General features: G+C 38.3%; 1 protein-coding gene across 1 annotated transcript in view; it reads right to left on the minus strand.

Moving 5' to 3' along the window:
* The window catches only part of HEY2 (hes related family bHLH transcription factor with YRPW motif 2), a 76,400-nt gene extending 66,302 nt beyond the window's left edge, over positions 1 to 10,098 (minus strand). The window contains exon 1 of the mRNA XM_063443179.1: positions 9,809 to 10,098. Coding sequence (XP_063299249.1) covers positions 9,809 to 9,891 — 83 coding nt within the window. The 5' untranslated portion in view covers positions 9,892 to 10,098. The remainder of the gene's footprint in view (positions 1 to 9,808) is intronic.
* Between the last annotated feature and the right edge of the window lie 2,773 nt (positions 10,099 to 12,871).

Below are 12,871 nucleotides of genomic sequence, written 5' to 3' on the forward strand. Positions count from 1 at the left end.
AGGTATGGAGGGGATTCTAAGACATGCAGAGGGTTCATTAACCAAATAGAGTTTCATTTTGAAATGTATCCACGTTCATTTCCCACAGAGAGGTCTAAAGTTGGGTTCTTTATGCACCAACTTACCGACAAAGCACTTGAATGGGCAAACCCTATTTGGGAGGCTAATGGACCTATGGTGCATAACTTTCACAGTTTCCTAACAGCTTTTCGTAGAACTTTTGATACTATGAAAAGGTCTAAGAATGCCGCTAGAGCATTAATGAGGGTTAAACAGGGTTCTAGGTCTGTGGCTGATTACGCTATACAGTTTCGTACCCTTGCCTCACAGGTCGATTGGACCAATAATGGGTTAACTACGGCCTTCATGGAAGGTTTATCAGACTCTATATTGGATGAGGTAGCAGCTAAGGAGCTTCCTATTGCCTTAGAGGACCTTATTGACTACCTCATCGATATAGATAATAGGATTCGTGACAGGCTCTATACTAAGAACAGGAATAGACGTTTTGTTACACCTATTCAACCCAGAGTTAATATACCGGAGAGTGTTAAAGTACCTGAAGAGGAACCTATGCAATTAGGGGTTGCCAAACTCTCAGATACTGAGAAATTACATAGGAGAAGGGAGGGACTCTGCCTATATTGTGGTAAGAGAGACCATATGGTAAAGGAGTGTCCTCTGCTCCCGGAAAACTCTCGCACCTAAGACCTTATAGGGGACTGGCCTTGGGTGTGATTTCTAAGTCTCCTACTTTGCCTCCTAACCGACTGCTTCTCCCTGTTTCTTTACATATGGGAGAGAGTTGTATAGTTGAAAACATAGACGCCCTGGTTGATTCTGGGGCAGCTGAGAATTTTATAGACTCTGGTTTTGTAAAGAAAAACAATATTCCCATCAGGGAGAAGGAGATACCCTTGGCCGTTGAGGCCATAGATGGTAGACCATTGATATCTCCAGTTGTTACTCACGAGACTGCACCGCTACACATGTACACAGGGGTTCTACACTATGAAACCATTCGGTTCCAGGTCATCACCTCTCCCTCTTCACAGTTGGTATTAGGGTATCCATGGTTACGTGCCCACAATCCCATTTTTGACTGGGAGACAGGGCAGATAAAATCATGGAGTGAAGCCTGCCATGAGTCATGTACTATTGAAGTCACGCCTGTGAATTCTATTAACGTTCCTACTGTTCCTCCTTTATCTACGGCTATACCCTCTCAGTATTTAACTTTAAAGACTGTCTTTGATAAAAGAGAGGCTGACAAATTACCGCCTCACAGACCCTACGATTGTGCTATTGATTTGTTGCCTGGTACTATACCTCCCAAGGGCAGGGTGTACCCCCTATCGGTTCAAGAAAACCGTGTCATGGAGGAGTACATTAAAGAATCATTAGAAAAGGGATTTATTAGGAGATCCTCTTCTCCGGCTGGAGCGGGGTTCTTCTTTGTATCGAAGAAAGAAGGTGATTTAAGACCTTGCATTGATTATAGAGGTCTTAATAAAATCACCATCAAAAATGCTTACCCTATACCGTTAATAACAGAATTGTTTGACAGGCTCAAACATGCTACGGTATTCACCAAATTAGATCTTAGAGGAGCATACAATTTGATACGTATAAAAAAGGACCACGAATGGAAAACAGCCTTTAACACTCGGTCAGGTCATTATGAGTATACCGTCATGCCATTTGGGCTTTGCAATGCCCCAGCAGTGTTCCAAGAATTTATTAATGATGTCTTAAGGGACTTTATTCACTCATTTGTTATTGTGTACTTGGATGACATTTTAATATATTCTACAGACATTCACACTCATCACAGACATGTTACGACAGTTCTGAAGACCCTTCTTGCTAATGGTCTTTATTGCAAATTAGAAAAATGTCTATTCGACCAATCCGAGGTCCAGTTTTTAGGGTATTTGATTTCCGCTGAGGGTTTTCGGATGGATCCCCAGAAGCTCGCTGCGGTCATAGAATGGCCTCTGCCACAAGGTCTGAAAGCCATCCAGCGTTTTCTGGGTTTCTCTAATTATTATAGACGTTTTATCAAAGGTTTTTCGTCTATAGTAGCGCCTATTACTCGTATGACTAAAAAGGATGGCAATACACGTGTCTGGTCTACTGAGGCACTTCAGGCTTTTGACTTTCTTAAGACTACGTTCGCCTCTGCCCCTATTTTACAGCATCCTGTCCCCTCATTGCCATATATACTTGAGGTTGATGCTTCCGATATAGGGGTAGGTGCTGTCTTATCCCAAAGAGAGTCTCCTGACAAGCCATTGCATCCTTGTGGCTTCTTTTCTAAACAAATGTCCAAAGCAGAAAGGAATTATGATGTGGGTAATCGCGAACTCCTTGCTATCATTTTAGCACTTAAAGAATGGAGACATTTGTTAGAAGGCACTAAGGATCCCATCCTCATATTTACGGATCATAAGAACCTGTCCTACCTTAGCGAAGCTAAAAGATTGTCTTCCAGGCAGGCTAGGTGGTCACTGTTCTTGTCTCATTTTAATTATATAATAACCTATAGGCCAGGCGACCGGAACACTAAAGCGGACGCTCTGTCCAGACAATTCGAGACTATTGACAAACAGGAGATTGATGTCACTCCTGTCATTCCCCCAGACAGGATAATAGCAACTACTATATTGTCTATTTCCTCGTCCCTCTTGCAGGCCATACAAGCGAAACAGAGCATGGCACCTGGCGAGAGGCCTAATGATAAATTGTTCGTTGACGTTCCCGAGAGACGGGATATTCTGTCACTGTATCACGATACTAAGACTGCTGGACATCCTGGTATTTCCAAAACAGTGTCAGCCGTTTCTCGGTATTTCTGGTGGGATACCTTACGTAAGGATGTTACTGACTATATAAGTGCTTGTTCTACTTGTGCATGTATGAAAACCTCTCGTAGAGTTCCTTGTGGGCTGTTGCATCCGTTACCCGTTCCCGAGAGACCTTGGTCTAATCTATCAATGGATTTTATTGTTGAATTACCCCCTTCGAATGGTAACACAGTCATCCTAATGATAGTAGATCGGTTTTCCAAAATGGCTCACTTTGTGTCTCTTCGCAAGTTGCCCACTTCCAAGGAACTGGCTCTTATCTTCGCTAAAGAAGTGTTTCGATTACATGGTATTCCCTTATCTATTGTATCCGATAGGGGTAGCCAATTTATTTCCAGGTTCTGGAAAGCCTTTTGTTCGGAGATGGATATTTCCCTCTCATTTTCTTCCGCTTACCATCCCCAGTCTAATGGAGCTGCTGAACGTGCCAACCAGTCTCTGGAGCAGTACCTCCGTTGTTTTGTGTCTCACCATCAGGACAATTGGTCTGACCTGCTTCCTTGGGCTGAATTTGCTCGGAATAACGCCACTCATGATTCTTCCGGCAAAAGCCCTTTTTACGTTGTCTATGGCCAGCATCCCGTTGTTCTTCCGGCTGCATTCTCCTCACAGGGCATGCCAGTTCTGGATGAGCATTTGGCTGGTTTGCGTAATACTTGGGAGCAGGTTCAGCGTTCTTTGGTGGACTCTGCTGCCCGCCAGAAGGCTCAGGCTGACAAGCATCGCAGAGCGGCTCCTTCCTATGTTGTGGGGGACAGGGTTTTGCTTTCCACACGGAATATTCGCCTCCGGGTGCCTTCTATGAAATTGGCTCCCCGCTTCATTGGTCCTTATCGCATTATACATAAGGTTAATCCCGTTTCTTATGCCTTGGGTCTGCCTAAAAATCTGCGTATACCCAATGTATTTCACACCTCGTTGTTGAAGCCTTACGTACGCAACCGCTATACCCGGAGTACACCCCCTCCCCCTCCTGTCTCTGTGGAGGGTCATGAGGAGTTCGAAGTGTCTGCTGTTATTGACTCTCGTTTCCTCAGGGGTCGGCTTCAGTACTTGGTACATTGGAAGGGTTATGGGCCTGAGGAGCGCAGTTGGATTTCTGCGGATGCTGTTCATGCTCCCCGCCTTGTACGTTCTTTCCATTCGCGTTTTCCTGCCAGACCTGGTCCTGCCCGCCCGGAGGGCGTGTCCTCAGGGGGGGGTACTGTAGCGGTACTTACCTTATCCGGGGGCCGGCCGCGGTCCTCTCTTCAAGCCGCGCGCGGCTCATCCGACTGCTCAAACAGGAAGGCGGGCAGTGACCGCGAGAAGCGGTCACGTGTCCCGCCTGCAGCTAAGAGCGCGCCGCGAATCTCGGGCGCGCTCTTAAAGAGACAGTGGGAGCCTAAATTGCAAAAAGGCTCCCATTGGCTCCTGTCACGCCAATCACCCCATACACTTACCTGTTGGGGGAGTGGAAGAGACAGGAACCAATCACGTTAGTTTGAAGGCTACTTATACTTACCCTTTTCCCTTAGTTCCTTGCCCTATCGTGGTTTCTGCTACAGTTCCCTTTAGTGCTTGTTGTATTCAGTTGTGTTTCTCCGTATTTGACCTTGGCTTTGTATTCTGACTTCGTTTTCGCTTTATCCTTGTCTGTACTGTTTGCCGGCTTGCTGATTCCTGTGTACCAGACCCCGGCTAGTTCTCGTTTACGCTGTCTCTTTGTGCCCTTGACCTCGGATCGCTCCTGACTCTGTACTTCTCCTTTACGTCGAGTCCGGCCACTCTAAGGTCCGGTAGACGTATCTCTCCTCTGTGCTGTCTTCTGTTTTGCTGGATCCTGCGTGTAGGGGTATATACACGTTACAACTAGGCAGGATAAAAGTTACTAATTAATAAAGAAAAGTTGTAAGTACACTCAATGATATGCAAAAAGAAAGAACATAAAAAATAATTTTGCACAGTTATTAGAATTATCACAATCATTAAAGAAATGGTGTTATTACTACGACCGTAATGAAAGAGTAGGCATTTCAGAAAATAAATTAATTCCACTATGTGCATTAGAAATTAGATATTAATTTGTTGTAACACCAGGGAATGTTTATAACTGTTTGTTATAAAAAAAAGGAGGGCAATTATAAATTATATTTATTTTTATTCTATTCATCATACAAACGAAAACGAATTATCAACTAAACGTAACTGTATTATCAAATAAACTTTACTTAAAAATACAAGCAGAAAAATAAGACACAAAATTAGAAAATTCTTTGTGTAGTAATAATCATAATAATCTATAAAATAGATACATAGACAAAGATCGGTTTCATGACCATCATTTTCTACCATATTATGAGCATCCAATACTGATACAAATATGCAGGTAAGGATCTAAATGGGGGTCAGGAAGGACATAAGACACACTTCATGCCCTAGTGCCATTTTGACCCGACTTCTCAAGTTCATGCATCATTGACAACAGGGAGCTCAGTACATATGATTACATTTATCAGTGCAGTGTTAATGACTATTGACTGCCATACCTGAATTGGGAAAACATTTTTTTTTTTTTTTTTTTATACTATTTTGACTAACATGCTGCAATCCACTAATCTGCAACAACTCATTGTCTTTGGAGATTCAGGCATAATAGGATTACTTTATCTTAAGATAAAATATTAATATTGCATAGGTTTATTGTCTCTGTATATATAATATATAAGGAGCACGGCACCTAATGAGCATTTAATACTAATATCGCTATTGGAACAAAAGTGGCTAATACTCTTATGATTACATATTAACTAGAACCTATTATAAGCCTTGATAATTATTTCAACTAATTTAAGATATAATTGGGTTTAATCACCAAACTTGGAACGTGAGGAATTCACAAGACTATTGCGAAATTAAGGCAAAAATAGCCAATTGGAAATTCCAAAGTAACTAAACGGCAATTTCCTTGTCAGTTACCCACAACAATCCATTATTAGCTGAATAAGCCCTAATGCAGAAAACCAAGTCTTATTATTCATTCCTAGTTATGTCAGAACCACTTGTCAGTCTCTTGTTGAATAATTAAATAATTAAATATTTAAGTGCATTAGAGCCTGCAATAACCTATTTGCAGAAATCTGTATTTAAAATTTACATTCACATGGTCTGTATTGAACAGAATGTCTACAAAACCTGCCATTAACGCTTTGAGTGCCACTGGTTGATGAGCAAACTACTGACCTGCAGTCGTCAAAAAATTGTTTCTTGAAAAAGGCCAGACATAGATACTAACAGTGTAAGGCCATGCATACCAATTTATATGATGTACAAAGACTTGGAAACAAATGCTCCTGTCAATAGGGTTTGTTTTTTCTACTTCAAAAAGGGAAAGAAGGGGATTTGATGATTTGCTAACACATATTTAGAAGTAATTTACACATCTTGTAGTAGAAGACGAGGTGACATTAGGAATTTCTCCACTGGGCATGTTAACACAATCTGACAGGCACAAATCACAACAATGATAAAATCCTACTTATATGCAACAGAAAGAGACACTTTTCTGTCACAATGTGAAGGAAGATGACAACAGATCCAACACATAAAGGACTCAACAAAAATGACAGTTTATTAACTGGCTTTGTCTATAAACTTCCACCATAAAAATGTGGTTAGGTTTAAACACATAACTCTAGATTATTCTATCCAGACAAATCACACAATCAGGTAACATTGATACAAATAATGGAACCTTATTGTATTTGAGTGTGGCAACCCATACAGTTATGTAGCATGTACTTTTGTAGTCTGTTTAGGATTGGAAATACTCCTGTTCGTTGGTGTCCCAGCATACATTCTTTTAAATAACTCAGTTGATTAGAGCTCTAGCTGTAATGCCTCTATTGCCTGTTCCAACCTCAAGGATGCAGGTCCAAATTCAGTAAGGGCAATGAAAATACAGTGCTAAATGACAACGTCAATCAGGCATCATAAGTAAGCTCATTGAGCATCAACCCCTCTGTTCCTGTGCGTCCAACGTGTCTGGTTACAATTACGTGTTTGTTAGTCCACCCATTGTGCAGCGCTGCGGAATTTGTTGGCGCTACATAAATATTAATAACAAATCATGTAGGGAATATAGCATTTCTTCACATTTGTAAGGATGTTTAGTGAGAATACATGCTACCTTCATTCTGGTCCTTCAGTTTGTAATTTAACAATTGTTTTGAGAACACAAAGGCCAGTGTGACATTTTTAACAGTATATCAAAACAGGCAGATCTCAGTCGTATTGTCTAAAGCTAAGTAACCGATCAATGAAGCAACCCCTGCTACAATAACTCCCTATGGAACAAGAGGGTAAAAGATGCACTTACAAAAACACCAGAACAAGGAAGTATCTATCTGTAAAACAAACAGGCTTCAGAATAGAGACTACATATTGTGCTAGATCTGCTTTGTCATTTAACACTTCAACAGCTAAAGCTATGCAATATTAGGCTTAGTTGCAGCTCTATTTGCTAAAGAGTTGGGGTGAAATGGCACAATTTAGGCCAAAATAGTCAAGATGGAAAAATTCTCCAGCTGGGTTATTTATCCAACTTGAGTATTTGAGCCTACATTTTGCAATTACAATTCAAATTAGCTCACTTTTAAGTGAACAATCCACAGGTATTGTACAGCACTGCAAATATGTTGGCTCTATATAATTAATGGAAATTGTAACAATGTTAATTGCAAATTTGGAGTGATAGCCAGCAATACACCGCCTTTTGCATTGTTTCACAATAACTCTGTCTGTATATTACCATTTTGGAATTATTCAAGTTCGGGATTGCTTGTCTTATAATGTCTGCTCGACCAGCGCGTAGACGTTTATATTAATACTAGGTAAGTTAAAATACTTTTCTTCCATTTAAGCACCAGAGACGCATAAAACGCTGTATACTACATACTCGGACAATTTAGGCAAACATTGATTATTTTAAAGAATTCTCCAACTCCACTATAGTCACAGCCTGGCTGCAATTTACTATTCAATCCACCCCAATTTAGTGCTTAGCAAGTAAGCCTCATAACATCTGATGCATAGTATATGTTGTAATGATCATTGCAGTAGAGAAAGTAAAGTAATCTTTTAATCCTCTTTTATCACATTTGTAAACCCAATGTCAACATCCACTGTCCACAATTACTTGAGAATGGAAATATTTTTCCACAATAATCTCATCAACTATAAAAGGCTTGTAATTTGCTAAGAGGATCACAAGCAAATCTCTATCAGAGAGCTGATACAAATCTCTACATCAAAACCAGGAAGGTCTCCAACCAGTCTCCAGCAAATATACAATAGAATAAAACTTTATTCACATTGCTAACTGCCATTTAAGCTTACACACTCCACGGCAGATATCATTATAGAAAAATCACTTTCTATAAAGCGTTAGGATTCGACCAGGGCAAAAAGTTTATGAGGTACAACAAAAAATTAATAACTTTATTACATATAGGAGATATTAACTAAAGGGTAAATAATATAATGCTTTAGAAAACACCCCTCAATATACCCCTCAACACAAGATGATACAAAATACCTATTAAATGCATATCAGTGTGTCCAAATATGTACTAATGTTAGTGCACAAAGTTCCTATGGTTTGATTCTGTATTGACATACATTCTGCTAAAAAAAAGTCACTCTAAAAATATGTATTTTTTGATGGCATATTGGAACTATGGAACTAACTTTTTTAAGAGTAATTAAGGTGCAAGGTTCTAAGAGTGAATCATGTAGCAGTAACATTCCATTGGTTTCCACGTTTACTGCTTCACTTTTAGCAAGTTATCCTAGAATTACAGTATAATGCAAAACTCAATTAAAGTAATGCAGCTCTGTAGGAGGAATGGTTCGTAAAGTTCACAAATTAAAGAGACACCTTGCATAATGTTTCTGATAAGGTGCCAGTCTATAGTAAGAACCTATACTACAGTTATTTCAGTCTCAATAAAGGATTTATGAATGTTTAACACTGACGAATAAATATACTTTTGGCTTTTATATCGTTACAGACTGTAACTTAGAAACATAGAATGTGATGGCAGATAAGAACCATATCGGCCCATCTAGTCTGCCCAATTTTCTAAATACTTTCATTAGTCCCTGGCCTTATCTTATATTTAGGATAGCCTTATGCCTATCCCACGCATGCTTAAACTCCTTTACTGTGTTAACCTCTACCACTTCAGCCGGAAGGCTATTCCATGCATCCACTACCCTCTCAGTAAAGTAATACTTCCTGATATTATTTTTAAACCTTTGCTCCTCTAATTTCAGACTATGTCCTCTTGTTGTGGTAGTTTTTCTTCTTTTAAATATGGTCTCCTCCTTTATGTATTTAAATGTTTCTATCATATGCATGAAAAGAAAATATTTGAAGAAAATCAGCCACATGCATTTCAGTATTTCCAAAATTAAATATTTGAGCTACCATTTTTATTATTAGTAGTATTTGTATAGCGCCAACATATTCTGTAGCGCTTTACAATTATATAAAAGAGGATAATTTGAAAGTCCTGCTTAATCACGCGGACACTGTGTATGTTTCACACTGTTTGTTGTTTAGTGTCTCAAGAATTATTGCCATATCAATTAATTTAACTCTATAGTTAATGGCATTGCTTCAGTGTCTATAAGTCACTATTACTTGATCAGGCCACTTAGAATGACACCCCAGATTTCAGTGTCAGTGTAAATATATATTGAGCAATGTCGAAAAAAAAAGTAGGAGAGAGTAGGTCACATTCCCCAATTCAGCTTTCAAGCTTTAAAACGTGACGTGGAGGCATTAAAACACATTACAGTAAAGTTAATTCATCCAGCCTCCAGGGGAAGATTTTCACTTCTACCCATGAGAAACTTTGCTTCCTACCTTTTGAGCTACATGAAATGACAAAACTCACCCAGAATAATTATTCTCACTTCCTACATCAATGGTCTCATCCATGTCACTGTCAGAACTGGTGTCATCACAGGGTCTCTTCATCGTTACAGGTGGCAGATAGATCCCAACAAATCAATAGACTGTTAAATATCCTCCTCCAGCCCCAGAGCAATCACAGAGCAAGGCAGATTCCACCAGGATAAGAGATATGGCATCCAAATGATGAGCAATGCAGTGTACATAGAGTGAGGATTGCAAGTTCCAGAGGTTTCAGTCTGTGCGTTGGACGTACATTCACAGCAGCATCTATTCCTCAGGTCTGCAATGCTTTCCCACGCTGCAGTTCACAGCCTCTATCCAGCTCGGAGACAGGCACTCCCCCTCCCAAACACACCCACCCCTTCCTCAAACTCAGCAGGGCAATCCTTCTATAAACTAATAAACTACCAGAGACACTCCTTCCCCGCTCACTGAATCCTACTTGGTAAACTGTCCAGGAAGAAATTGTGTCAAGAGTGGGTGACTGTTACTCTGCCACAATATCTGGAGGGCTGCTGTCTAAAATAGAACATTCTAGATATTATTATTCCACACCACTGCTAAATAGTGTTAACCCCTTCTCCTCGGGTAACTGGCCCTTAAATGGCTGAAGAAAACGAATATCATCATTATTTTCATATAATGTCTCATTTTATTTATATTGCATTACATTATTACATGTATTGATTTAGAACTATGTTACTCATGAAGGACTATAAGACACCATTTTATAAAGACAGCCTGTTAGGAATGTTCCCACAATAATAACAAACTGTTTGCCTAAATCTCTTATAATTCTAGAACTTTTTGCGATAAACTGCAGAGTTTGTGCCGATTTCGTAAACCGAAGGTCTCTGAAAGTACTTTGCAGAGTCAGGAAGAGGAGTTATCACTAAACTGGTGTTTTAATTTTTTGCAAAGTCCCCCTCCGGGGACATATCTGCTGCATTGGAGAATGTGTGGGTAGAAAGTAGATATGCTTACCTGAAGTTCTCCTTCCTCAGCAACAGCATTTTTATTATGTTATATTATTAACCGAGGCCAATGCTCTGTCAGTTATATGATTAGTAACAATCCAAAAAGACCGTAAGCTGCAGATTAACCCCTTACGGACCGGACTGTTTTTGCGATGTTGTACATTTGCGACCAGGCATCTTTTTACACTTTTGTGGTGTATGTGTTTAGCTGTAATTTTCCGCTCTCTCATTTACTGTTCCCATACAAATTATATATTGTTTTTTTCAGGACAAAAGGGGCTTTCTTTAAATACCATTATTTATATAATCTCATGTAATTTAATTCTTAAAAAAATGAAAAAATATGATGAAAAATTGAAAAAAATACATGTTTTTTGACTTTTATGTGAAAAATATTTTACTTATCTACAAAAGCGAATGAACAAAACTGCTAAATAGATTCAAAATTTTGTCCTGAGTTTAAAAATACCCAGTGTTTACATGCTTTTTGCTATTTTTTTGCATGTTATAGGGCTTTAAGTACAAGTAGGATATTGCGTTTCAAAACATACATTTTTAAAATGTATCAATAGTGACATTGTAACACTATTATCTGTCATAAATCGCTGAATAACACCCCACATGAACATATTTTTTTTAAAGTAGACAACCCAGGGTATTCAATATGGGGTATGTCCAGACTTTTTTAGTAGCCAGTTAGTCGCAAACACTGGCCAAAGTTAGCGTTCATATTTGTTTGTGTGTGAAAAAAGTAAAAAACTAAATTGAATGCTAATTTTGGCCAGTGTTTGTGACTAAGTGGTTACTAAAAAAGACTGGACATACCCCATTTGCAATACCTTGGGTTGTCTTATTTTGCAAATGGTATGCCATCATGGGGGTAATTATCATTCCTGGGCTACCATACGCTCTCAAAGGCAACGTAACCAACCTGTCCATTTTCAATGTAAAAATATTTGACCCATATATTTGACCCTGTAACTTTCAAAAACGCTATAAAACCTGTACATGGGGGGTACTGTTATACTCAGGAGACTTTGCTGAACACAAATATTAGTGTTTCAAAACTGGAAAATGTATCACAACAATTATATCATCAGTAAAAGTGCTGTTTGTGTGTGAAAAATGCAAAAAAAGTCACTTTCACTGACAATATCATCGCTGTGATATGTTTTACTGTTTTGAATCACTAATATTTGTGTTCAGCGAAGTCTCCCGAGTAAAACAGTACCCCCCATGTACAGGTTTTAGGGTGTCGTAGAACGTTACAGGGTAAAATACAGTGATAGCAAATTAAATTCTCTGGACTTTCGGCCTGGGTTGGCAGGCATGTCCCTTAAATTGCAATCAATAAAATAACTTAATTATGTAAAAATATTACATAAATACGCACATAGAATTTAAATATATATGCATATTTATATATTTGAAGTCTACGTGTATATTTATATAATTATTTATGTAATTTTGTATATGGACATATGAATAGTTCGTATTCTTTTTATTTATTTATATATACATAGATATATATACAATTTCATTCTAAGTGTATTTTGATATAAATATATATATATTAATATCGAAATACAGTTAGAATAAAATTTCGTATAGATATATAATTTTTTTTTAAATTTTTATTATTATTTTTACATGTTTCATTTAATTTACTTATTATTTGTATTTTATAATATATATATATATACAATATATATAGTTATTATATATATTATATATACGTGTGTAATTTAATTATAAGTGTATTTTTATATTAATATATGTACATATTAATATAAAAATACACTTAGCATGACATTATATATATGATTTATAGACATATATTATATAGGTATAATATATGTCTATATATCATATATATATACACATATATAATAATAATTTTTGTTTTATTAACTTTAACTTGAATTTTTTTTCTGATTTTACACTGGCAGGGAGACTGCCTGTCAGCACAGACAATCTCCCTGCAGGCAGAGACTAGGACACCTATTGTGACCAAGTGGTCGCCCTGTTGGGCGATCACATGGCCACAGGGGTCCTAATTCGCCATG

Source organism: Pelobates fuscus, chromosome 2 (genome assembly GCF_036172605.1).
Source record: "Pelobates fuscus isolate aPelFus1 chromosome 2, aPelFus1.pri, whole genome shotgun sequence".
Lineage (NCBI taxonomy): Eukaryota > Metazoa > Chordata > Amphibia > Anura > Pelobatidae > Pelobates > Pelobates fuscus.